At 56.3% G+C, this 27,155-nt stretch overlaps 1 protein-coding gene across 1 annotated transcript; it reads left to right on the forward strand.

The window, feature by feature from the left end:
- The first annotated feature begins 6,806 nt into the window (after nt 1-6,806).
- LMTK3 (lemur tyrosine kinase 3) lies at nt 6,807-26,544 on the forward strand. Its single transcript, XM_030874524.2, has 16 exons — nt 6,807-6,825; nt 8,777-8,889; nt 9,774-9,907; nt 10,170-10,320; nt 10,829-10,905; nt 11,384-11,502; nt 13,551-13,638; nt 13,987-14,135; nt 14,526-14,610; nt 14,695-14,816; nt 14,968-15,117; nt 15,633-18,154; nt 20,906-21,321; nt 22,692-22,827; nt 22,992-23,129; nt 26,386-26,544. Exons 2-16 carry the CDS (start codon nt 8,814-8,816, stop codon nt 26,400-26,402), a joined length of 4,380 nt encoding a protein of 1,459 aa, XP_030730384.2. The 5' UTR covers nt 6,807-6,825; nt 8,777-8,813; the 3' UTR covers nt 26,403-26,544.
- The last annotated feature ends 611 nt before the right edge of the window (nt 26,545-27,155 follow it).

Raw genomic sequence — 27,155 nt, forward strand, 5'->3', positions numbered from 1 at the left:
AATTCTACAATGAATATAAAGGGTGGGTATGGAATGTTCAGTGTATAATCCTTTTGATTTTTCTGAGTTTGAAATATTTTATATTAATGTGAGTAAAAAAGGGGTAAAGGAAAACGTTCTCTACTCATACTTCTGAACCAAATATATATTCCTACCCCCACCCCCACACCAACCAATTCTACAGACACCAACTGGGTGTTCAACAATTCAATTAAATTCTGACACCAGCTACCCAGAGTCAGTACAGACCCCACAGGTTAAGGGCTCAGTCCCAGAAGACTGGCCTGACTTCAGACACCAGTCACAGGTCACCTGTACTTCCAACCAGCCAGCTATAAATCGGGGGTTCCCACGACCCTCTCCTCAGGTTCTGGCCTCCAGAACTCTTAAGAGAATAGATGTGTGTTGTTTTAAGTCACTTAGTGTGAGACGATTTGTTACAACAGGAATAGGAAACTAATACAGCTGGTCTTTTTCAAGATTGAGTGAGAAGCAGGGAACCAGCGATGGGTTGGGGAGACCAAGCTTAATTATGATATTCCCAGACTCTGGAATCAAGGGTCCTGCCCTCTCACCTACTGCCCCTCTGCAATGTGGTTGAGGGATTCCAGTCCTGGAACCTAAGGAGAGACACAGCCTCAGCCGCATCTCCGTTTCCTGAGACTCTGCTCTGAGCCTCTCTGTGGGTGGAGTTGGGGCAATGTGTCTGGGACCTGAATCCCCCTCCTCAGACCTGAGACAGGACCAGATCACACTCAACACACTGGGGAGTCACCAGAGGGGGATAGAGGAACTTTGTCCATCAGTCTAGGGATAGCCTCGACTTGTTCCCAGAAAATGGAGTGCAAATTGCATTCTTCCAAATCACACCTTATTTTTGTTTTCATGAAAACACAGGCTTAAAATGGAAAATCGGACAATTACAAAAAAGGAGGAAGAGGAAAGGGCAGTGTTCCTGGAGGGCCGCTGGTATGGCCCCTGAACCTTTTCATGTTTCATGCCCCTCCAACCTGCATTTTCATTTCTTGGAATCTCCCTAGAGACGTACTTGAACATTAACCCACGGCAGGATGTGCAAGTATGTTAACTGCGCTGTTGCTGGTCACAGCAAAAGCATTTGAAACCACCTAGGTGCTGCCAATAAGGGAATAATCAAATAAACTGATACTCGCCCTTCTATGAAATGCGATGCGGCAGGTTAAAATCGCAAGATGGTGCTGGTGATAGATTAAGTTCTCTGAGGCTTATTAAGCCTTGCTTGCTTACTAAGCAAGTTGCAGGACAATTCATCCAGGACGCCATACAATGTTTAGGTGGAAAAAACCCTACAAAAATGTATATTTATGAAGATTTAAATATGTGGGAAATACCTAGGGGAAAAAAAACCGTGAGGAGACGGTTGATCTTACAGACAAGAATAAGTCCCCCTGGAGGGACTTCCCTGGTGGCGCAGGGGTTAAGAATCCGCCTGCCAATGCAGAGGACACGGGTCCAAGCCCTGGTCCGGGAAGATCCCACGTGCCGCGGAGCAACCAAGCCTGTGCGCCACAACTACTGAAGCTTGTGCGCCTAGAGCCCATGCTCCGCGACGAGAGAAGCCGCCGCAATGAGAAGCCGCCGCAATGAGAAGCCGCCGCAATGAGAAGCCCGCACACCACAGTGGAGAGTAGCCCCCGCTCTCCGCAACTAGAGAAAGCCCGGGGGCAGCAACGAAGACCCAACGCAGCCAAAAATAAATAAATTTATTTAAAAAAAAAAAGAGTTGGTCCCCCAGGAAAGACGTGGAGTGGCCAAGGGACTTTCTCTATAAAGTTGAAGAGGCAAGATTAACCCCCAGGGGTCCTCCACCAAAAAATAACCAGGAGTCATTTTCTGACATATTTATTTTTAAAGCTTTTATCTTTGTAAAATTATATTGTTAACATCATGTTTTTGTCTCCTAATTTCATATATACATATGAATATTTTATATAAATATAAAATTTATAATATAATTTTTAATATAAATCTACAAACATTTAATATAAATTTATAATATAAATTTGTATAATAATAATATAATATAAATTTATAATATAAAAATGTATATACATTTATGTTTACATTATATATATATACATTATATATATATGTTCATTCCCCTCTGTATGTGTGTATATAAAATCCCCTCTGTGCCTCTATGTTATGTATGTGTGTATGTATATAAAAAACACTATGTATGTATACGTGTGTGTGGGTATGTGTATATATATATATATATATATATATACACACACACACATAAGTGTATATACAAACACACAGAGGGGATGATACTACATACGTCATTTTTTTCTTTTTTCTTTTTTGCACGTGTCATTTTATATCTTGCTGTTTTACACACGGTTTTCAACACAAATATTTGCCATGCTGCTTCAGGTTCTTCATAAACATAACTTTTAATGCCTCCCTAGGTTTCTCTGGGTGGACTATGATTTACTTCCTCAATTCCCTCTAGTTGGACATTTGGTTCATTGCCAGGTTTTCTCTGGGATAATTATGTTTGTGCCCAGCGCTGTTTCTGCATTTTGGATTCCTTCCACCATCACCAGAACTGAATCCCTGACTGGTCAGAGGAAGTAAAGACTTCCCTCTGAAAATGATTTTCTTTCTTTGTGGTTACCAAAAACATCGCATCCATGTTTGTGTAGAAAATTTGGAAACTACAGATAAGCAAAAGATGGAAAAGCAAAACCACTGGTGATTCTGACCCCATTATTGGCTATGGGGACTTCCAATAATTTAAAATTGAAACGTTTTCTTCCATTTCTTGTTGAGAATACATTACACAGCACTTCCACTTTCTGCTTATTTTTACTTAATATATCGCAAAAACATGTTTCCCTTTCATTTAAAATGATTGCATAATATTCCATAACATTGCTATTCCATGATTTACAGAGCCTTTCCTCTAAAGCATATTATTATAAATATATAAATGTATTATAAATATCTTTTGTACCTATTTTTTTTTACTGATACAAATAATGCAACAGAGAAAATCTTTGTGCACAAACTCTTGTGCAGATCTTACATTATTTCCTTCCCGCAGAGTCCCAGAAATGGAATTACTGGGTACGAGTGCCAACTCAGTTTCTAGAAAGATTAAAATAATTTCCACTTGTTTACAATAAGCACAGTAAGGCAGAGTTTGCGTCACCACATCTTCCCTATTGAATGTTATAATTTTATTAGAGCTTGACTATTGGTCAGAGAAAGTTCAGTCTTGCTTTCATTTCTATATTCATTCATTGAGTCAGTAAATATTTATTGACCACTTGCTACAAGGCTGGCACAGTTCTGGGCATTGGAGAGGCAGCAATGAACAAAACAGACTCATTCTAGTGGATGAAGGGAGGGGAGATGAATGAACAGTAAATAAGTAAATAACTAAGTGGATAGGGCATTTCAGAAAGCAATACGTACCATTAAGACAATTAATACTGAGGGTAGATGCTTTTCCACAGCCTTGTAATCCACTGTATTTCTGCCTTGTGACTTTTCCATGCATGTCCTTTGACCATTTTTTATTGGCATAGTGGTTCTGCATTTTCCATCTCTTTACCCATTTATCACAACTATGATAAACAAAACAGTGGTATCGTGCATTCAACATCTGCTCTGTGACAGCTATTCTACTAAATGCTTTCCTCTCTTTATCTCAGGCAATTTTGCCCGAAAGGCATTACCTTCATTTTATAGATATACAAATTAAGGGTCAGAGAGGTTAAGTAACTTACCTAAAGCCACACAGCCTTGGTGGCACAGCAGGGATTCAAAAGCAGACAGCCCAGGCTCTTAACCACCAGGCCCTTCTTTTTTTAAAAAAAAAAAAATCTTTATTGGAGTATAATTGCCTCACATAACCACCAGGCACTTCTGTTTCTAAAAAACTTGAGACACTAATGAGTTATCTTATTTGATAAGTTGCTTCCCTGGCAATAAAGTTTTTTATAAAGTTTGGACTACCAAGTACATATGTAACAGAACACATTTCAGAAGTGAACAGTTTCATGAATTAATTCTAAGTACACACACCAATTATCCAGCACCAGATTTAAACAGAACAAAACAAAACCGGGGCCCTTTTGCCCTGCAGCCCCACCCAGCAATGTAATCATGCCCCTGAATTCTCCTATCTGCTGCTAATCATGTTTTGACTGCCAGCTCTGAATTCCTGAAAGGCATACTTGACGAGGTGCCTTTGTCAAACCAATGGAGCATTGTAGGCAGGCACTCTTTTCCCTTTATACTAAAGGTACATAAAACCCACACTTTTTTTTTTTTTTTTTTTTTTTTTGCGGTTCGCGGGCCTCTCACTGTTGTGGCCTCTTCCATTTTGGAACACAGGCTCCGAACGCGCAGGCTCAGCGGCCATGGCTCACGGGCCCAGCCGCTCCGCGGCATGTGGGATCTTCCCGGACCGGGGCACGAACCCGTGTCCCCTGCATCGGCAGGCGGACTCTCAACCACTGCGCCACCAGGGAAGCCCAAAACCCACAACTTTTCATTCTCTGCATTCAGAGGGTAGACTCTGCCTCATTTAAATTAATAGCAGACGTGAAAACACACAAGCTCAAAGCCAGATGACATGGGGACAGCCAGATGGATGTAGAAAGGGCATCAAGGTCACGGGAAAAGAGCAGGTCCCCCGGGGGTTGTCAGGAGTGTCACTGGCCACTGGGAACATTTCAGCCATAGGTCTGAAAGCTGAGTGTCACAGACAAACAGGGCTGGATAATTTTCAGTCATTTGCACCCCATGTGATATTGGTCCCAGATTGCAGCAGGCAGCCTCCAAGACGGCCCCCAAGAATGTTTGCTGTGTTGGGTCTTCGTTTCTGTGCGAGGGCTTTCTCTAGTTGTGGCAAGCGGGGGCCACTCTTCATCGCGGTGCGCGGGCCTCTCACTATCGCGGCCTCTCTTGTTGAGGAGCACAGGCTCCAGACACGCAGGCTCAGTAGTTGTGGCTCACGGGCCTAGTTGCTCCGCGGCATGTGGGATCTTCCCAGACCAGGGCTCGAACCCGTGTCCCCTGCATTAGCAGGCAGATTCTCAACCACTGCGCCACCAGGGAAGCCCTCCGAAGCAATTTTCAACAGCTTTATTGAGACAAAATTCACATCCCATGCAATTCACCCATTTAAATTGTACAGTTCTTGGACTTCCCTGGAACTGGAACACAGACATGCAACTTCTAACAGTGCTAAATGCAATAAGAAAGAGGATGGGAGGGATGTAATTTAGGTTGGGGGAGGAGTCAGGGGAGGCTTTCCTTGAAAGGTGACAGCAAAGCCCAGATCTGTGAGGGGAAGGAAAGAGGTAGGAGGAGAGCAAGGCAAAGAGTACTAGGGCAAAAAAAAAAAAAAAAAAAAAAAGAGTACTAGGGCAGAGGGAATAGCACTGGGGGTGGCTCTGAGGCTGGACAGCCCTTCAGGCCTCAAGAGGTGAATAGGAGGCTGGTGTGTTTGGGTCTGCCTCCATCTTAGGAAGGGGCCGGTGAGGGCGGGTGTGCATCAGTGCCTGGCCTGCGATGAGAACAAACTAAATATTTGTGCTCATTCCTCCCCCTCCCCAATAGCCACCTCCTACCTTCCTCTTTGCACTTGCAGTTCCCTCTGCCCAAACACACTGTTCCCTCTCCTTTTCTCAGGCTCATTCCCACGGGCCTCAGTTTCATGTCACTTTCTCTCAGATGGTATTTCAGCTATTATCGTGTACTCTCTTGTTTCTTTTCCTGTGACCAATGGAGGAGCAGGGGGAGGGGGGGCAGGAGGAATATATATATATATATATTTCCTCTAGATGTTCTAGATTATTCTATCTTATTTTTCAAAAAACTTTGGTCACAACCCAAAAGCTTGATGCCAGCCCTCGGTAATGGCTTACTGTTCTTAGTTTGAAAAACTCTAGAGGACTTTCCACAAGTCCCTGTGACATGCACCTACCCACACCCAAAGTCAACGCAGGGAAGGGGTTGACTTCTTCCGTGCTGCACCCCCAAATTCTGGCATAGGGTCTGGCTGAGCACAGTGGGTTTAATGAACGTCTGTTGAGTGAATAAATGAACTAACAGCAAACCAGGGACAGAGTTAGGACTTCAACCCCACCTGTGCCGTTCCCTAGGACTCAAGAGTTCTGCCCACGTCATTTCCAAAGACTCAGGCAGCTGTGACCCGCCTCCTGCTACCTTCACCTACCCGCTGCTTCCTCTGGGTGGGGCGCGGGCGGGTGAAGGTGACGATTAACCCGAGCCTCCCTTCTGGATGAACCAGAACTCCATTTCCCACAAGTCTCAGGGCTGGGACTACATTTCCCATGAGCCTCTGCTTTCTCCAGGGTCTGTGCCCTTCAGCCACCCTGGCAGATAATTGCATCTTTCCTTATCCCCCAGCCCCCACTTCCGTACTCTTTACCTGCATATGGTCAGTCCACCCTGCAGCCCTGGTCCCGGCACCCCCTCCCTACCACCCCTCCTGGTTTGATGAACCTGCCTCAGTTTCTCCAATGAGCCTCACTGAACCTCTCTCCCTCCCCCTCCCCTCGGGTCGCCTGTTCTGAGCGCGCCGGCTGCGCGTTTTGGACCCGGTGGGTCCTCGACCCCTACTGGGGGCGGGGGGCGGGGGTGGGCCTTCTGGGGATGGGGTGTCTGGGTCGCCTCCGCTGTGTGTAGTGAGACTGCGCCTGAGATGCGCAGCTCCCGCCCAGCCTCAGCCGGGAGGGACGCATCGCAGGGGCTCACTGACTACAGAGACGTCCGCGCGCAGGGTGGGCGTCCGTGCTTCCGGTGTGTCTGCAGCTCGGGGTGCTGTGCGGGGGCGGGGGTGGGGGAGGGTGACCCCGAGACGGCGGCGGCCTGGCACGTGATGTGTGCGTCCTTGTCTGTTTTGTCTGTGTCCCTGACGGACCGAGTTCCAGTCCCCAATCTGCCACTTCCCGGCTGCCTTGGGGCAGATGTCTGCTCCTCGCTGTGCCTGTTTCCTCATCTGTACGATGGGAATGATAAAAGAACCTGTCTCGGAGGCAGATGTCAGGATTTAAAAGTAATATGTGTAAAGCGCTGAGAACAATGCCTGGCGTGCAGTAAATGCTCATAAAATAAATAAATAAACTATGATCATGTATCTTTTGTATGAGGCAAGTGCCTATGTTGTGTAATGGCTATGTAACCTCATAGGAAATGTGGGTATTTGTGATGCGTGTGTCTGTGTGTATCTTTGTATGTGTTCTGTATGCCTGTGTGTATGTGATATGTGACCACGGTGGGGTACTGTGTCTTTGTAACCTTGTGTGAAATTTGTGTACATCTGTGATGTGTGTGCCCAGGTATGTTGAGGTACGCAATGTGTGTATCTGTGTGTTCAATGTGTGTGCTTCTGCGTGTTTCTTGTATGTAAAATGTGTGTCACTGTGTATATGTGTATGTAATATGTATGTATCAGTGTAATATATTTATGTGTATTTTTGTAGGTGACTTTTGTAGCTTTGTATAGTCTTTGAATGTGCTGTGCGTCTATATCCATGTGTGAGTTGTGCTTGTACATGTGTATCTGGGTGTGTGACATGTGTCTCTGTGTATTCATGTGAGTGAAATGGGTCTGTGTGAGACGTGTGTGTCTTTGATGTATCTGTATCTATATATGTGTGTGTGTTGTGTGTGTGTAGTTGCATATGTGATGTGCGGGTCTCTCCATGTATCTGCTGTGTGTCTGTGTATATTCGTGCATGGTATACTTGTGTCTGTGTTAGTGTGTGTCACGTGTATGTCTCCGTGCAAGTGATGTCTGCGTATTTGTATGATGTGCATGTGTGTGTGTTTATCTGTGTATGTGATGCGTGTGTCTGTGGGTCTTCTTTGTTGCCCATTTGTCTGTGGAATGTCTGTGTTCGTGACTTTGTACCTTGACACGTCACCGTGGTGTCTGTGTGGATCTTTGTCTGTGGCGTGTGTGTCTGTGGATTTGGGGCTTTACTTTGTCTGTGGCATGTGTGGGTCTTTGTGATGCATTTGACGTTCCTGCGTGGCCGGGTACATCTGTGCAGGGGGCCGGCCTGCCTGTGCGTTCTTAGTGCAGCCTATCATCCCTGCGTCTTTGTGTGTGACGTGTACGTGTCCCCGTCTGCCGATAGCTGTCCACCTTTGTATGTGATGTGCTTGTCTATGAGGGTCTCTGCGACGTGTGTCAGCCGCGTATGGGCTGTGTGTGCCTGCCTGACATCTGCATCGTGGCGCGGAGCACACGTGTCCCTGCTGGTAGCATGTCACAGCAGTGTCCAGGCCAGGCACTGTGGGCCCTGTGTCCCCCCCACACAAGGGTCTGCTGGTCCCTGTCTGTCCCTCCCCCTCCCCTCCCTCCTGGCAGCCAATGCTACTGGGGAGCCAGTTGCCATGACGACGCTCCATCCTCCCTCCATCCTCCCTCCTCCCACCCTTCCTCTGACAGGCTCTCTGCTCCCCCAATCCCGGCTGCCCTCGGGGGCGGGGCCCTCATTCTCCCCCCCATCCTACCCTCTCCCCCCCAGCAACCCCGGCTCCCCAGCTCCTCTCCTCTGTCCGCCTCTCCATCCCTTCATCTGTCTGTCCCTTCAAAGAGGGGGAGGGGGGTACCTGAGCCAGTAAGCAGCCCCTCCCTCCCCCTGTCCTGAGTCTCCTGCCCCTCTCCTGGGCTGGGGGGAGGCCAGGGTCGCGCGGGTCCCCATGGCTGGGGGCTGAGGGCCCGCCCCCCCCTCCTCCCCAGCCGCCACCACCTCCACCTCCCTTCCATCCTCGACAAGATGCCTGCCCCCGGCGCCCTCATCCTCCTCGCGGCCGTCTCCACCGCCGGCTGCCTGGCGTCCCCGGCCCACCCAGGTAAGTCTGTCCGGCCATCCGGCTGTCCAGCGGCCCCCACCCCCACCCCGGCCTGCCCTGGAGGTCCGTCTGCGGGGCTCTGGCCCCATCACCTGTGTGGCGTCTTCCCGCAGCGAGCCAGGGCCTGGGGAGCCGCGGGGACGGTGCCTGTGTTAGCAGGGCCTGTGGGAGGAAGGCTGGGGGCTGGGTGGGGAGGGGGTCCGTTCGGGCAACATGTGTGTGTGCACACGCATGTGTGCAGGTGTGTGCGGGGAGCCGGGGAAGGACAGGGCCTCTGGGAGAATTGGGGACAGAGGGCAGGAATACTGTTTCTAAGGGGGACACAGCATTGGAGGCTGTCTCTAGCTTTGGGGGAGACCCAAGGCTTGCGGAGCTGCCTTCTCAGGGGTTTGGGTTGGGAACAGAGGACATGTGTGTGCTCCAAGCGTCCCTAAAAGAAACAAGCCTCAACCCCCGTAACTAGGAGGTTCCGGCATGGGGCAAGAATCTTCTCCCAGCCTGCAGTTGGGGGCTCATCCTCTTCCCCAAACAGGGGGTAAGAAGGCTGTTGTGGGAGCGTATTTTAAATTCTGAGAGCTCCAGGCTCCACTATTACTCCTCCTTCCCTCAGTCCTCACTGAAATTCATCCAAGCCTGGGGGTGAGGTGATGGGGGGGAGTCCCAGGTTGGGGCGAGAGGAGGGACCCCACCCCCAACCCAACCACTTGAGAAGGCCCCAAACTACAACTCCCACAATGCCCTGGGCCATCCGGCTCCTCTGCCAAGGGGCCCTGGTTGCAGAGCATCATGGGAGTTGTAGTGAAGACTAGCTAGATGAGGAGGGGCACGGAATCCGGGAACCAGGGCCTTGAAGCCGGGACCCCAGCCCAGTCCTGTGCCCACAGATGGATTCGCCCTGGGCCGGGCCCCTCTGGCTCCTCCCTATGCCGTGGTCCTCATTTCCTGCTCTGGCCTGCTGGCCTTCATCTTCCTCCTCCTCACCTGTCTGTGCTGCAAACGGGGCGATGTCGGCTTCAAGGTGAGGTGCATGAGGGGATTCAAGGTCGGGAGGAAGACGCCAGCAAGTCCTTTCCCCCTCAATCCAGGTGGTAGGAGGGGGAGCGGCGTAGCGAGTCTGAGAGCCCTTCAGGCCTGAAGTTATGGCAAGGTCCAGAGCCTTGGGATGGGAATTGGACTGGGATCGGGGGACAGTTATGAGAAAGATGGGGATAGTATTGATGAGAAGGACCATGGCATGTCTCAGCCCTGTGTTCTCCCCCCCTCCCCCCTCCCGGCCCCAGGAGTTTGAGAACCCAGAAGGGGAGGATTGCTCCGGAGAGTACACTCCCCCCGCCGAAGAGACCTCCTCTTCACAGTCGCTGCCTGATGTCTACATTCTCCCTCTGGCCGAGGTCTCCCTGCCGATGCCTGCCCCGCAGCCATCACACTCAGGTACTGCCCCGCACCCTGACTAGGGCCTCATGGCCCCACGGGACAGGGTGGAAGGCCCTGAGAGTTTTCCCTCAGGGAACAGGGAGCAGAGGCCCAAGGCAGCCAAGGGGAAAGGCAGAGGTGGGAGCCCCGGAATCTTGGAAGCAGCCTGAAGGAAGTCAGAGAACATCTTGGTAGAAGCCATTGCTTCATCCACAACCAGATTTGGGGATTCTTGTGGGGCAATCAATGGTAAGGTCAGCCTAGATCTTAATGTCAGAGGTAGCCGATGGCAGGCTGAAGTCATGTCATAGGAGCTTGGGATGCCAAAGGGAAGGACAGATTGGACGTTGGAACCTTGTGGGCAGCCAATGAGGAGGCAGAGATCCCATCGTGGAATGTTGGGGCAGCCAATGAAAACAGATTTGTTGTGTCTGCTTTGACCCCAGTCCCCACTGAATTGAGGGGTGTTGTTGGCACTTGGGAGGGGAGAGAGGCTCAGGTGCCTCTCCCTTTTGCCCCCCACCAGACATGACCACCCCCCTGGGCCTTAGCCGCCAGCACCTCAGCTACCTGCAAGAGATTGGGAGTGGCTGGTTCGGGAAGGTAATTAAGTGGGGCTGGGGGTGGGCGGCGGAGGGTGCATACGATCCAGGGCGATGCTCCTGTTCTGTGTCATCCCCCCTGCTCCCACCACTACTCATCTGCCCCCTGCCTCGTCCCCCTGCCCCCCTCAGCCCACCCATTGCCCTCCCCTCTGTTCACCTCTCACCCACTCCCGTCCACTCCATCCCCCCGCCACCTGTCGGTCAGCGCCTCCCTCCTCACTCCATTGACCACTCCGCCTCGCCATCCGGCTCTCCACGCGTCCGTCTGTCCATCCTTCCACCCGTCCCTGCGTCCATCGGACTCTGGGCCTGTGAGTCTCTAACCCCGCGTCTGGTGGGAGTACGAGGGTGGTGGGATTTGAAGGAAGAGGCTGGAAAGAGGGGGAAGATGGGAGCCATACGGTGGGGTGGAGGGTGGTCCCTGGGATGGGGCTGGGGAAACCACAGGCCCTGCCTCCTGGGTCCCCCTTGATCAGGTGATCCTGGGAGAGATTTTCTCGGACTACACCCCAGCCCAGGTGGTGGTAAAGGAGCTCCGAGCCAGCGCAGGGCCCCTGGAGCAGCGCAAGTTCATCTCAGAAGCACAGCCGTACAGGTATGGGTACTTCTCGCTGGATGTGGGGCTCGGAAGGCCCAAATATCTGAGTTTGTGCCTCAGGAAGGTAACGTTGGGAAGTGGGAGGAGTGCAGTGTGGGGTCAGATCTGGATTCGAATCGTCCATCTACCTTTTCCTGGCTGTGCCACTCAGTCCAGAGAGTTTCCCTCCCTGAGCCTCAGGTTCTTCCTTGGGACAGAGCCGGGGAAATGAAGGCAGTGTGATGAAGGCGAGGGGACAGCACAGAAGCTGAGCTGGAGACCTGCCCCTCTCCACTCTGAACCTCAGTATTTTCATCTGGAAAGTGAGTCCAGGAAGGCTGAGCAGCCTCATGTAGAGGGCAGCTGAGAGGATGCGAGATGACCCTGTGTTAGGCACTGGGTACCTCATGGTGGTTCCCTTCCTCAGGCCCCTGCTTGTGCGTGAGGAAGGACAGAATCAGAATCACAGACCAGGGTCCTCCCACCTCTGCCCCCATTTGACTGGGAGGTCTGGGAAGGCAGGACCCTGTCCCTCCCTTGCCTGGTCTCCCCTCCACTCTAAGGGCTTCTAGACAAGAATTAAATAAACATTTGTTACATGAATGCCCTGTGGGGTAGTGAGTGCCCTGTCATGGAAAGGGCGCATACACGGGGACCTCTTATCAGAAGGTTGTAAAAGTGAGCTTTGCCCAGAGATTTTCTTAGCCCCTTCCTCTGAAACCTCCCATGGTTTTCTGCGGCCTGCAGGACAAAATCCCACTGGTCCCTACAGCCCACAAGCCCTGTTCCCTTCCTGCCACCAGCCCTCTCACCCCCTGCCACGCGGTCTCCCCACTGACCCTCCCACATGCCAGCTTCTTTCCTGCCACAGGACTGCCGTCCTGCTGTTCCCTCTGTCTAGAACATCCCTCCTGCCTCACCCAGCCCCGGTTTCAGATGGTGGGAACGCTTGCCCTTCCTGGGTCTCAGAACAGAAAGGCCTTCCCTTACACATACACGCTCACACACACACACACTCCCTCTCTCCCTCCCCCACCTAAGGAGGACCCTGGAATGCTCCGTCACATCAACCTGTGTATTTCTGCATAACACGCATCCTAGTTTGTCATTACTTCATCCTTTTAATGCTTCCTTGCTTGTCTCTCTCTAGGCCCGTGCTGGCAGGCACTAGCCACCTATGGCTATTTAAACTCGTCTTAAGTAAAATGTAACCAAGTTCAAAATGTCTTCCCTCAGCTACCTCTGTCACATTTCGAGAGCTCAGTTGTCACATATGGCCGGTGGCTCCCGTGTTAGATCAGATCTAGAGGTGAAATGACTTCTGTGAGCTTACACACTTGGGAAAGAAGGAGACCGGATTCAGACCCCCAAGCCTGACTCTTACCCACAATGTGAGGATAAAAGAGGGGTATCCCCCAGTGTTGGAGGGGACAGTGACAATTCTTGAGGAAATGATGTTGAAACTAAGGGATGAGGAGGACTTTGATGAGAGGAGAGTGTTCTCCACAGAGGGAAGCGTACATGCAAAAGGCTTGGAGCCTAAGCAGGCACCTGTGCGTTTGGAGAGAGGTACACAGGCGTGAAGAATGACACTGGGGAAGGCAGAGGGGCCGGAAAGACCGAGGAGTGAGCCAGGCTCTGTCCCAGGGTACCAGGGAGCCATGGAGGGTCGTAAGCAGGTGGGCATCAGGTCAGGGACACACTGGAAGGGAGAGACTGGAGGCAGGGAGGCCGGCAGGAGGCTGAGAAGAGAGTCCAGGAGGTGAGGAGGCTTGAGCTGGGGCTGTAGGGAGGGCAGGGGAGGGGGAAGAGTCAGGGGTCAGGAAGAAAGGCTGAGGGGGTGGTGAGCCAGAAGGAGGGGCAAGGAGGTGCCTGGGGGTCTGGCTCAGGGACTGGGAGACAGTGGGGTGGTCCTGAGGTGGGGATGTGGGAAAGGAGTAAGGAAACTGAGACCAAAGAGGTTGAAGCAACAGTTTGGTTTTGCTGGGAGGCTGGGGTGGGACAGAGAGCTGGGGTGGGATGGAAGGGGCTGTTTCCTGACCCAGGCAACCCCCTTCCCCTCGCAGGAGCCTGCAGCACCCCAACGTCCTTCAGTGCCTGGGCGTCTGCGTGGAGACACTGCCCTTTCTGCTGATTATGGAGTTCTGTCAACTGGTGAGGGTCTGGGGCAGGGGAGGCAGAGCCGGGAGCTGGGCGGGGTGAGGGCTCAGGGCAGTTCCTAGGGATCTGCAGCAATGACATCATCATCATCATCATAGCCACACCTGTGACAAGCACTGCCATCTCTGTAGATGAGTACTCACTCCCCAGGTGGTGCACCCTGAACTAGCGCATGAGGTGGGTGGGTGCTGTTCCTGTGCGCTTCTAAGCAGCAGGGGAAACTGAGGCTCAGAGGGGGCTGCCCACTGAGGGCAGAGGTCATCCCATCCTCGCCTCGGATTGCCTGGTGTGGGTGCCTGGGAGGGGGCGGTGGTGCTGACCCCTCCCTGCCCTCTCTCCCAGGGGGACCTGAAGCGTTACCTCCGGGCCCAGCGGCCCCCCGAGGGCCTGTCCCCTGAGCTGCCCCCTCGAGACCTGCGGACACTGCAGAGAATGGGCCTGGAGATCGCCCGCGGGCTGGCACATCTCCACTCCCACAACTATGTGCACAGGTGGCAGCCCGGGAGCCACCGGGAGGAATGGGGGGGGAGGGGACTACTTAGGGGAAAGAGGCCAGGCTACGGGGGTGGATGGTGAGGCCACAGGGGAGGGGTTTAAGGATGGAAGGAGGCCTGAGTGGGAGACACAAAAAGGGGGGAAAGCCCAGGAGGGTCAGGGGGAAGAGGTGGAGTCAGGAGAGTAGAGGAGGAGTCAGGAAGGGAGGAGGGGTCACAGAAGAGAGGGAGGAGTCAGGGGAGGGGGAGGAGTCAAGGTAGGAGAGGAGGAGGGAGGAAAAGAAGAGGGAAGGGGAGCAGTGCGGGAAAGTGGGCGGGGTCTAGGAAGGGGGGGCGGGCTTCCCCAAGCTACCCCCTTCTTACCTCGCCCCCCTCGCCCGCCCCCAGCGACCTGGCCCTGCGCAACTGCCTGCTGACCTCCGACCTCACCGTGCGCATCGGAGACTACGGGCTGGCGCACAGCAACTACAAGGTGAGGGCTGGCCTCCATCAGAGCTGGGAGGGGGCGGGGGGCGTCCCGGCCTGCTTGACCGCGCCCTGTGCCGCCCACACCCAGGAGGACTACTACCTGACCCCCGAACGCCTGTGGATCCCGCTGCGCTGGGCAGCGCCCGAGCTCCTCGGGGAGCTGCACGGGACCTTCATGGTGGTGGACCAGAGCCGCGAGAGCAACATCTGGTGAGGGGCCCGGGCCGGGGGGCGGCCGAGGAGGGCAAGGAAGGCAGAAGGGTCACAGGTTCTACGGATGGGGCAACTGAGGCCTGGAGGGGAGGCCCCCTGGCCCGTCAGGGCAGGGCTCTGACCTTCCTCTGCCCTTTGCTCCCCGCAGGTCCCTAGGGGTGACCCTATGGGAGCTGTTTGAGTTTGGGGCACAGCCCTACCGCCACCTATCAGACGAGGAGGTCCTCGCCTTCGTCGTCCGTCAGCAGCACGTCAAGCTAGCCAGGCCGAGGCTCAAGCTGCCCTACGGGGACTACTGGTGAGGGCGGGGCCTGACCCCGGACCCCTGACCTTCCACCTCCCACCCCAGGATGATCCCAGAATCCCCCGCGTCATTTCACACTCTCCCCCATCCACAATTGCACCACTTGCTGCCAGCCCTAGAATGGAGTGGGGACGTCCCCACCCCTTCCGCCAGCATCCGCTACTTGGAATGGGGAAACTGAGGCATGGAGTGACAGCTGGTGTTTGAACCTAGTTTCTCCAACCCTAGAAGACCCCTGCTGCTTGCTTGTCTCTGATTCCACAACTTGTAACCCAAACGCGAAGGCCACCTTAACCCTCATTTCTGCACATGTGCCTTGCTGTCCTCTCTTCTTCTAGGTCTCTGTCTCCCTCTCTCTGGTTTCTGTTCCCCCCTCTCTCTGGGTCTTGGTCCTCTTCTCCCTGGGTCTCTGCCCCCCACTTTCTCCTGGTCTCTGCCCACCCCCAGTGACCCCCCCCCGCCCCCCAGGACTCTGCCCTACTCACTCTTGCCTCCTCCCCCTCCCCCAGGTACGACATCCTGCAGTCCTGCTGGCGGCCGCCTGCCCAGCGCCCCTCGGCCTCTGATCTGCAACTGCAGCTCACCTACCTGCTCTCCGAGCGGCCCCCAAGGCCCCCGCCGCCGCCGCCGCCCCCCCGAGATGGTCCCTTCCCCTGGCCCTGGCCCCCGCAGCACAGCGTGCCCCGCCCGGGGACCCTGTCCTCTCCGTTCCCCCTTCTGGATGGCTTCCCTGGGGCTGACCCGGACGACGTGCTCACGGTCACCGAGAGTAGCCGTGGCCTCAACCTTGAGTGCCTGTGGGAGAAGGCACGGCGGGGGGCCGGTCGGGGCGGGGGGGCACCCACCTGGCAGCCGGCGTCCGCACCCCCGGCCCCCCACGCCAACCCCTCCAACCCCTTCTACGAGGCGCTGTCCACGCCCAGCGTGCTGCCGGTCATCAGCGCCCGCAGCCCCTCCGTGAGCAGTGAATACTACATCCGCCTCGAGGAGCATGGCTCCCCGCCAGAGCCCCTCTTCCCCAATGACTGGGACCCCCTGGACCCAGGAGTGCCTGCCCCCCAGGCCCCCCAGGCCCCCCCCGAGGTCCCCCAGCTGGTGTCCGAGACCTGGGCCTCCCCCCTCTTCCCGGCGGCCCGGCCCTTCCCGGCCCAGTCCTCAGCCTCCGGCAGCTTCCTCCTGAGCGGCTGGGACCCCGAGGGCCGGGGCGCCGGGGAGACCCTGGCAGGAGACCCCGCCGAGGTGCTGGGGGAGCGGGGGGCCACCCCGTGGGCCGAAGAGGAGGAGGAGGAGGAGGAAGGCAGCTCCCCGGGGGAAGACAGCAGCAGCCTTGGGGGGGGCCCCAGCCGCCGGGGCCCCCTACCCTGTCCCCTGTGCAGCCGCGAGGGGGCCTGCTCCTGCCTGCCCCTGGAGCGGGGGGATGCCGTCGCCGGCTGGGGCGGCCACCCTGCTCTTGGCTGCCCCCATCCCCCCGAGGACGACTCGTCCCTGCGGGCGGAGCGGGGCTCCCTGGCCGACCTGCCCCTGAACCCCCCCGCCTCGGCCCCCCCCGAGTTTCTGGACCCCCTCATGGGGGCGGCGGCGCCCCAGTACCCCGGGCGGGGGCCACCTCCCGCTCCCCCCCCGCCGCCGCCACCTCCTCGGGCCCCCGCGGACCCGGCCGTGTCCCCCGACCCCCCCTCGGCCGTGGCCAGTCCCGGCTCAGGCCTGTCGTCTCCGGGCCCCAAACCGGGCGACAGCGGCTACGAGACCGAGACCCCTTTTTCCCCCGAGGGAGCCTTCCCCGGTGGGGGGGCAGCAGAGGAGGAAGGGGTCCCTCGACCACGGGCTCCCCCCGAGCCCCCCGACCCGGGAGCGCCCCGGCCACCCCCAGACCCGGGTCCCCTCCCGCTCCCGGGGGCCCGGGAGAAGCCGACCTTCGTAGTTCAAGTGAGCACCGAGCAGTTGCTGATGTCCCTGCGGGAGGACGTGACAAGGAAGCTCCTGGGGGAGAAGGGGGCAGCCGCCCGCGAGACAGGGCCCAGGAGGGCAGCGAGAGGCCCCGGGAACCGAGAGAAAGCCCCGGGCCCAAGCAGGGGCCCCACAGTCCTGGACAGCGGGAAGCAAGCCCCAAGCCCGCAAGAGGGCCCGAGCCTCCCCGTGAACGGGGTGACAGTGCTGGAGAACGGGGAACAGAGAGCCCTGGGCGTCGAGGAGAAGGTGGCGGAGAATGGGAGCCCGGGGTCCCCAGAGAGAGAAGAGCAAGTGCTGGCGAATGGGGAGCTGCCACCCCCAAGGAGGGAGGAGAAAGTGCTGGAGAATGGGGGCCTGGGGTCCCCGGCGAGAGAAGAGCAAGTGCTGGTGAATGGGGGCCTGACACCCCCAAAGATCGAGGAGGTGTCAGAGAATGGGGGCCTGAGACTCCCCAGGAACCCGGAGAGGCTGCCAGAGACTGGGCCTTGGAGAGCCCCAGGGCCCTGGGAGAAGATGCCCGAGAGTGGGGCTCCAGCCCCCATGAACGGGGAGCCAGCCCCAGAGATCTCGCTGGAGAGAGCCCTGGCACCTGGCGCAGTGGTCTTGGCCCTGAACGGCGGGGAGACAGCCCCTGGCCCCACTGGCCCAGCCCTCAGGAGCGGGGTGCTGGAACCCGGGACCGAGAGGAGAGCCCCCGAGACTGGGGGGGCACCGAGAGCCCCCGGGGCTGGGAGGCTGGACCTCGGGAGTGGGGTCCGAGCCCCAGTGGGCATGGGGATGGCCCCCGGCGGCGGCCTCGGAAGCGGCGTGGACGCAAAGGCCGGATGGGTCGACAGCACGAGGCCACAGCCGCCTCCACCACCACTGGAAGCACAGCCGACGAGGCCGGAGCCAGCGCCCCAGAGAGCCAGGCCGGAGGCAGCCTCCGAGGGAGAGCCCGGGGTCCCAGACAGCAGAGCCGGCGGAGACACAGCACCCAACGAAGACGGGGACCCCCCCAAGCCCGAGAGGAAGGGCCCCGAGATGCCACGACTGTTCTTGGACTTGGGACCCCCTCAGGGGAACAGCGAGCAGATCAAAGGTGAGCAGGCTGCTGGGAGCACGGGAGCGCGGTTGGGGGCCGAGGCCCAGCTCCTTCCAAGATGTAGGGTGCAGTTGAGAAGCTCAGGCTCCCAGGTACCAGACAGGTCAGCCTGATGGTGACAAGTGCAGACCCTAGAGCCACACTCCCTGGGCTCAAATCCTGGCTTTGCCCCTTCCTAGCTGTGATCTTGGACAGATGACCTTCTCTGTGCCTCAGTTTCCCCATCTGCCAAAAACGGATGACAAGGATAGCGCCTACCTAATAGGACTGTGAGGGTTAAATGAGTTAGGACTTCCAAAGCCTTTGGCCCAACGCCTGGCACTTCTAAGCACCTGCTGTTACATCACAATTCACGTCAACTAGGGGATGCAAACTCAGATGCCCACAGGGGTCAGACAGTATAAGGGAATGAATGACGGGTGGGAATGAATGAATGAATGAGAGCTGGGAGACGTGGGGTAGGAGTTGGGGAGGAAATGCAGCTACTTCTCAGCTCCATTCAGGAATGCCCACCTGGTGTTGCCAAATCTGCTGCTTTCCCCCTTTAAGCCAGAGTTCTGGGTGTATTAATGGTTGAAACCACTCAAAAGAAGCCTTTCTGTGGGCTGGGCTGCCAGTGCGTGATCTCTGGTTTAAACTTTCCAACAAGCTGAGGCATCTATTTATTGTGCCAGGCCTCCTGTGCACCAGGCCCTGAGCTGTCCAGGGCTGAGACCCAGGGAGCCTCAGACCCTGCCCTGCCCACCCCAGTACTGGTGGCTTGAAAGCCTAGTAGAAAGGCCTTTTCTGGAAACTGAGTTTTGATAGGAACACAGGAAATAGTTTGTCATAGAGAGGGGACAATTTAAGAGAAGATAAATGGAGAGTAAAATACACAGCCCCTGCTTAGATGTGGACATAGGGACTGTGGTTCCACTGGAATCATCCAGAGGCCTGATTTCCTTAAATACTGGTATGAAAGTTATAAATGACTGGGCCTGTTTTATATTGGCAACCTCACAGCCACACTTGAGGGAAGGGTTATTATCTCTGTTTGCCAGAGGAGCCTGACGCTCAAGAGGGAAAGGTCAGGAAGGGGACTGAGCACAGAACCTTCCTTCCTCAAACCCATGGCATTAGAACACTACCACTTCCTCAAGGTTGTTGTGGGGAGTTTGCAACCAGCTGTGTCAGGAAAGACCCTGGGCAGCATGAAAATGACAGGGGATGAGCAACTAAGATGCCTCAGAGGATCTGAAGCGGGGGTGGGGTGGGTCGGTGTTGTTGGGTGCGAAGAGACTGGGAATAGCATGCTTTTCTTTTTTTTTTTTTTTAAATCCAGTGAACTCCTACTCATCCTTCATGACCCCACTCAAATTCCCCCTTCCCTGGGAAGCCTTCCTGATTTCGAAAGACTGTCACCCTGTCCTTCCTCTGGGTATCCACAGCCCTTGATAGCTTCCTCTATAAAGCCCCACTCCACCCCATCACCTTGAGATGGGTGGTCAGGGAAGGCCTCAATGAGGAGGTGACTTCTGAGCAGACATGAAGGAAGTGAGCCAGGTTGACATCTGGGAGAAGGATGTTTCAGGTAGAGGACACTGAGATGGGCATTAACTTGGCATGTTCATGGAATAGCAAAAGGCTGGTGAAGCTGGAGTTGAGTGAATGAGGGGTGGAGAGTGACTCGGTCCACATACATCTTTCTCCTTGCCCTGCCCTGACCCTCTTCTCATCCCCACCATCGCCCCCCACAGGGCCTGGCACACAGCTCACTTATGCAGTAATGGAGGAATGAGTGGCCCCTCCATTTACCAGTGAGGAAACAGAGGCTCAGAGAGGTGGATCTGCTTGCCCAGGGACACACAGCAAGAGAGCAGGGTAGGCTTGGGATTTGAAGTGAGGTTTCCTCCTCCAGGGACCTGAAGTCCTTCCCCCCCAGCAGGCTGAGATCAAGGAGTCTTAGGGCAGGGAAAGGACCTGGAGATGGCTAGACACCCCAATTTTCTGGCAATTGAGTGCCAAAAAGGGAAAGAAAGTACCTTGGTCAACATTGTGTAGCAGGGAACATTTATTCACAAATATTGACTGAGTACTTCTATGTGCTTGGGGTTTGGGGACACAGCCAGAATGAGCCCAACTCAGTCTCTGTTCTGTGGCAAGGCAAACATTAATCACACTGCCACAGAATTACAGTTCTATACTGAGATCAACCGCTAGGAAGGCGAGGTGCTTGGTACTATGGGGTGCAGAGCGGGTTGCCTGGCCTGACCTCTTGGTAGATCTCCAAAGGCTTTGAAAGTCCAGACAGAGCTGGACGATGAATAGGACTTGAGTTAGATAAGGAAGTTCCAGGCAGAGGGAACAGCCTATGCAAAGGCTCAGAGGTGGGAGGAATGGGGATGTGGCCCATATGGTTGGATGGAGGTCAAGCCAGAATGAGGTGGGGACAGAACCAGGAGAGGTCAGCACAGCCAGGGCACTCGGGCCTGGTGGCCCCGGGAGAAACTGGGGCTTTGTGCTGTGGGAACTGGGGAGCCACGGGGAAGGTTAAGCACTGGAGTAGGGGGAAGACCGCTACCCTTCTGCTTGGAGACCCCCAGTGCAGCCTTTTGGTTCACAAGGGTGGAAACAGTGCAGCCTTTTGGTTCACAAGGGTGGAAACAGGCCCAGACTGTGGCTGAGATTACCTAAGGACACAGAGTTAGGCGGGAGGGCATGCCTCAGTTTCCCCAGGAACAGGAGCTCACCGGGTGTCTCCCCTCGCAGCCAAGCTCTCGCGGCTCTCGCTGGCGCTGCCGCCGCTCACGCTCACGCCGTTCCCGGGGCCGGGCCCGCGGCGACCCCCGTGGGAGGGCGTGGACGCCGGGGCAGCTGGCGGGGAGGCCGGCGGGGCGGGGGCGTCGGGGCCGTCGGAGGAGGACGGGGAGGACGAGGACGAGGACGAGGAGGAGGACGAGGAGGCAGCAGCGGCGGGCGCGCTGGCGGGGCCGCGGGGCCCCGGGAGAGCGCGGGCAGCCCCGGTGCCCGTCGTGGTGAGCAGCGCCGACACGGACGCGGCCCGCCCGTTGCGGGGGCTGCTCAAGTCTCCACGCGGGGCCGACGAACCCGAGGACAGCGAGCTGGAGAGGAAGCGCAAGATGGTCTCCTTCCACGGGGACGTGACCGTCTACCTCTTCGACCAGGTGGGCTGCCCCCGCGCAGGACCCCGGGGCTGGGTCTAGGGAGGGGCGGGGCCTGGATGAAGACCACGCCCATATTGGGGGCGGGGTGTGCAGGGTGAGGGCGGGCCAGGGAATGGGGCGGGACTTGAAGGACCAGATGAGGCCTTGAGTGTAAGGGCGGGGCCAGGGAATGGGGCTGGGCCTGGAGGAAGGCCGCGCCTCAAGTAGGGGCGGGGCCTGCAGGGTGAGGGCGGAGCCTGGGGAGAGACTGGCTAGGGAAATAGGGCAGGATGAGTCCTTGAGTGTGAGGGCGGGGCCTGGGGATGGGGCGGGGCCAGGGGAAGGGCCGAGTCCAGAGCAGAGGTGGGGCCTGGGGTGGGGGAAGGTGCTGGAGGGCTAGGGAGAGGCCTGGAGATGAGAACGGATCCGGAAGGAAAGCGCGGTACCTGGTGGTCAGAGGCTAAGGAGAAAGTGAGAGGATTAGGGCGTGGTCTGTATGGTGGGGGCGGAGCCTAGTGAAGTTCGGGATGGGGTTTCTGCACCAGCGCTCTAATGTTGTGGAGGCCGAGGGGCCGGCTCAGGATGGAGGGGATCTTATCCACTAGGGGTGGGCCATGGAGAAGCTGCAGGTAGGGCTTAAAGAGATGCTGCTTGTAGTGTTAAGATACTAAGTGCAGTAGTGGGTTCAGGGATAGGACACAGCTAATAAACTGGGGCGGGGCTAAGAGAGATGGGTTGGGGATTGTGTTAAAAGTAACTAGCCTGAGAGGTTAGTGTTGAAGAGAAAAACAGGGCGGTGTAGTGCTTGTGGACTGGGGCCGTGTCTAGATGAACCTGGGGCGGGGCATACTAAGGTTCTGAGATGTGTGAGAACAGGGTCAAGAGCTGAGGCCTAGGGCACTGAAACAAACTGGAGCGGGGCCTCTTCAGAGGGCGGGGCTTAGGGGCTCGCGGGAGGGTCCGGAGATGCTCAAAATGGGTTAAGGGTTTGGAGGACCATAGGAGCAGGTAGTTGTGGGGCCCGCACTTGGACGCCTGTGGCCGAGATCTAGGACGTGAGTAAGGGTCATGGAGACGGGACGGGACTTACGGAGACAGTCCTGGGTTAGGGGCTTCCGTGGAGGCAGCGCGTTAAGGAGCCGGGAGAGAATTCCTGCAGTGGACTGCTTAGCTGTGGGCGGGACTCCGTGGTCGGGGGAGGAACTTCAAGCCGGGGGAGGTTAAAGCTGGCCTGAGGCTTCGAAGGCAGATTAGGGGATCTTCAGAGAGAGCGATTGTAAATTGGGATGCCTGAAGCCCAGAAATGTTAGCGGGGTTTGTTGCTTGTTGGGATGTAGTGAGTGCGATGTGACGGTTCGCCCCCTCTTGCCTCCCCTAATATGCCTTCATAGGAGACGCCAACCAACGAGCTGAGTGTCCAGGGCCCCCCCGAGGGGGACACGGACCCGTCAACGCCCCCAGCGCCCCCGACGCTTCCCCACTCCGCCACCCCCGGAGATGGGTTTCCCAGCAACGACAGCGGCTTTGGTGAGGGCCGGGGCGGGGCAGAGTTGGGGGCGGGGTCTATGGGAAGGGCAGCGTCGGGCGGGGCCTGCTGAGGGGCGGGGTCGGAGGGCTGAAGAAGTGATTGAGGGTCTGACCGCGTCCTCTCCTCTCCTCTCCCTCCTCACCCCCCCCGCCCCCAATGCTAGGAGGCAGTTTCGAGTGGGCGGAGGATTTCCCCCTCCTCCCCCCTCCAGGCCCCCCCCTGTGCTTCTCCCGCTTCTCCGTCTCGCCTGCGCTGGAGACCCCGGGGCCCCCCGCCCGGGCCCCCGACGCCCGGCCCGCAGGTATCGTGCTTCAGACCCTTGGTCCTGCCCCACGTCTGCCAATCTCTCCCCATCTGTCTCTCCCACTTTCTTGTCCCCATCTCTCTGAATTTCTTTGCCTCTCTCCCAGTTTCTTCCTTCCCCTCTCTCAGTCTGGCTGCTCACCAGTGAAACCCCACCCACCTCTGGAACCCCCTCAGACCAAGAGGTGTCCATCAGATGGGCTTGGGCAATCACGCCCTTCCCTGAGCCTCAGTTTCCCTTCTGTAAGGATCCCCTCTGAGTCTTGCCCATCTTTTTTTTTTTTTTTTTTTGGCCACATCCCTTGGCATGTGGGATCTTAGTTCACCGACCAGGGATGGAACCCGCGCCCCCTTAACCACTGGACCGCCAGGGAAGCCCCAAATCATTTCTTTCTTTCTTTTCTTTTCTTTCTTTCTTTTCTTTCTTTCTTTCTTTTCTTTTCTTTTCTTTTCTGTCTTTCTTTCTCCCTCTCTCTCTCCCTGCCTCCCTCCCTGCCTCCCTCCCTCCCTCCCCCTCTTACTTTCTTTTTCTTTCCGATCTTTGCCCCATCTTTGTGCTAAGATTCCTGTCTGGTACCTGGTGGATCTTGAGCCCATCTCCTTTGGGGGGCATAGGTTGATCAGAGGCAGACAAGAAGCCAGAGGAAACCAGGGGGCTCAAAGCTGGTTAGCATGAACCAGAGCAGAGAGGACATGGCCAGGGAGCACCATAGCAATAACAGCAAGCACTCTCACAGACCCTAGAATGTGCTTGCAACATCTTACCCCATTTAATCCTCCCTATGATTCCATGGGGTGTATTCTAGTCTCATCTCCATTTTACAGAAGAGAAAACTGAGGCACAGAGAGGCATGAGGAGCCGGGGCACAAACCCTGGCTGCCTGGCCTCTGAGTCTGTGTCCACTCCAGTAGTCAGCATTTGTCAGGTACCCTTCTTGCGTTTCACTTACGCCATAATGCTAATCCTCACCACCACCTTAGGAGAACATCCCTGCATACAGGGCTTGCACTGGGCCAGGCGGGTGGAGGTGTTCCCAGAGGACAGAACTAAGTAGAGGGAAGGTGCAACTGGCTCTTTTCAGGGGGGACTCCATACCTGCTCCCCTACACTGTGCCCGAGTTCAGGTGTTGGCCCTGCCACTTCTTGGCTGGGTGACCTAGGGCAAGTCGCTTTCCCTCTCTGTAGTACCTCAGTTTCTGTAGAACGAGGAGGATAACAGGATCTAACTCCTAAGTTTGTTAAGGGGATTGAATGGCTTAATCGTCCCCTTGCAAGCTGCAGTGGTCTTTAACTGGTAGCTGTTACTGCGTTTAATGAAGTAGATGCTTGCATCGGCTGTACTGGGCTCATGGGATTCCATGCTGGGCAAGATCAATGAGCCCCCCCTCCGCCCTACCCACAGCACTGCCCCACAGTCCCACAGTAAGTGAATAAGTGCCAACTCAGGGTTGCTGAGAAAGCAGATGACAAGAGGAAAGGGCTTTGTGTCCTCGGTGATGGAAGGGTCCTTTAACCGGGGACTTGAAGGGTTGGTTGTCGTTAACTAGGTGAAGGGGAAGGGGACAGCGTGCTAGCAGACAGGACAGCTTGCAGAGGGCCTGAGGCAGGAGAGAGCTTGGCTGATTCATGGAACAGAAGGGAAGCGGGTGTGTCTGGAGGTTACTTGCAGAGTTGGGTGGAGGGGGGTGGGTGTGGGAAGTGAGAGAGAGCAGGACAGACCCCACAGGGCTTGAGGGTAAGCTGAGGGGTGGGGACTTTGTCCTGGGGGCACTAGGGAGCCACGGGAGGAGTGTGAGCTGGGGAGGGGCAGCATCAGCCCCGGGTGTAGGAAGACTTCTCCTGGGCCTTGTGGGGGCCAGTGGAGGCAGGGAGGCTGCGGAGGAGGCCAGGCAAGCCTCCAGGGGGGAGAGGAGAGGACATACAGAGTCAAGGGCAGGAGGGATGGGCTGAGGGTTGACCCTTCACTTGGCAACATCCTCAGATTTCACCCCCAAATGTCACTTCCTCCCAGAGGTCTTCTCAGAGGCCCCCCAGAGGACAGGGTGAGGTGGGTTCCAGGGCGTGGGGACACCAGCCAAGTGTTGAGTCAGGGCTGAGGCCCATAGGGCCAGCAATCCAGGATGACTTCACCTTTGTTCACCTGGAGAGGAGAGGGAGGGCCCGATCACACAAAATCGCAAATCCCTTTACTCAGTCCTTAGCTATTCCGCAGCTGGGCTGGGAAGCTGCTGAGCTGGTTTCAAGACCACGGCTGGGGGGTGGCTCTGCCCACTTCACACACGTTCCCTGGGTGCTGAGTGATGCCAGGAATCTCAGAGTTTCCCTACTCCTTTGAAAAGGACACGAGGGTCATGCTCCCCATTTAAAGGGAGGGAAACTGAGGCTCAGGGACTGGAAGTGAGGGCAATGACTTGACCCAGGCCACTCAGGTGAGAAGTGGGAGGTGGAGTGGGAGGGTGCCCGGTGGGTAGCCCTGGTTGAGAGTCTCCACCCCACAGACCTTGGTTTTCTGGATGTGTTGTATGGGTGGGAGGCTCTCCTTCTGCCGGGAGAGAAGGGATCATGGTGGGAAAGTCTGGTGGGACGGCACTTTCTGCAGGGCCTCTACTGGGTGCTGGGGATGCAGCAGTGACCAAATGCAGTCCCATCCTCTCTGATCTTCCAGTCTAGAGGGGCAAGCAGACAATGACTGAGATTATCCCAGAGGAGAAATGTGAAAGAAAATAACTATAGTGGAAGGGAATTCCCTGGCAGTCCAGTGGTTAGGACTCAGTGCTTTCACGGCCGAGGTGAAATCCCTGGTCGGGGAACTAAGATCCCACAAGCCATGCGGCGCCACCAAAAAAAACAAACAACCCCTCCCCCCACTATAGTGCAGTGAGATAGAATGACCTTGGGGGTGAGGGGGACGACTGCTTGACTGAGAATGGCCCGGAGAAGACCCCTGAAGAGGGGGCATGGCGACGGAGGCCTGAGTTCTATGGGAAGGGCTAAGGGCATGCTAGGCAGTTGGAACAGCCAGTGCAAAGGCCCTGGGGTAGGACTGTGCTTGGAGGAACAGCAAGGAAGCAGAGCACGGTGGCTGGAGCAGAGTGAGTCGGGGGCGGGAGTAAATGACAGAAAAAGGACAGAGCAGATCAGGTGGGGCGCTCCCCATGGTGAGGGCTTGGTTTTCACTCCGATCGGCAAGCCAGAAGCCATGAGCCTTTCTGCCCAGTAATTCCATTTCTCTCTCCTCTCCCTCCATCCTCAGGCCCCGTGGAGAACTGACTCCCCGAAGACTTGACCCCCCTGCACCCCCAGAAGAGGGGTTGAGAGTAGAATCCTCTGTGGACGATGGAGCCACTGCCACCACCACAGACGCCGCCTCCGGGGAGGCCCCCGAGACCGGGCCCTCCCCCTCCCCCACCATGTGCCAAACAGGAGGCCCTGGCCCTCCGCCCCCCAGCCCCCCGGACGGCTCCCCTGAGCCCCTTGACCCCCTCGGTGCCAAATGAGGCAGGAAGCCCCTCACCCCTCCCTGGAGAGCCGCCTTTCTCGGAACTGAACTGAACTCTTTAGGGCCTGGAGCCCCTCTGCACAGTGGAGGCCCCTCCTCACCCACTCCCAGCCCCAGACAGGGGCCGAAGGCTTCAGGGACCTGGACCCCCCCATCTCGCGTCTCCCCTTTCCCACCCCAGCCTGGCCCCTGGAGGGGCCTCTGGTTCAAACCTTCGCGTGGCATTTTCACATTATTTAAAAAAGACAAAAAACAACTTTTTGGAGGAACGTGGGGCATGTGTGTGTTTCGGGAGATGAAGAAGGGAGGCTGCAGGGACCGGGTGCTGTCCAGGAGATATGGCCATCCTCACAGCCCCATCTGACAGGAACACCGAGGCTCAGAAAGGCAGAAATGCCTGTGTGGCAGCGAGACCCCCGGCTTCTCCGCTTCTCTGGATCTCAGTCTGGTGTCGGCATCACCAACTTCTGCTGCAGCCTCAACTTACAGTTCAGTAGGTGACGAGGAGCCGGCGAGGGTTCGGG

This window comes from Globicephala melas, chromosome 19 (genome assembly GCF_963455315.2).
Source record: "Globicephala melas chromosome 19, mGloMel1.2, whole genome shotgun sequence".
NCBI lineage: Eukaryota > Metazoa > Chordata > Mammalia > Artiodactyla > Delphinidae > Globicephala > Globicephala melas.

Bases quoted from the DNA above. Each gene is read 5' to 3' on its own strand.
- LMTK3 (XM_030874524.2), top strand. From the start codon at position 8,814: ATGCCTGCCCCCGGCGCCCTCATCCTCCTCGCGGCCGTCTCCACCGCC. The intron at 10,321-10,828 runs GTACTGCCCCGC...GCCCCCCACCAG, and splicing joins CCCGCAGCCATCACACTCAG to ACATGACCACCCCCCTGGGC. The intron at 10,906-11,383 runs GTAATTAAGTGG...CCCCTTGATCAG, and splicing joins GGAGTGGCTGGTTCGGGAAG to GTGATCCTGGGAGAGATTTT.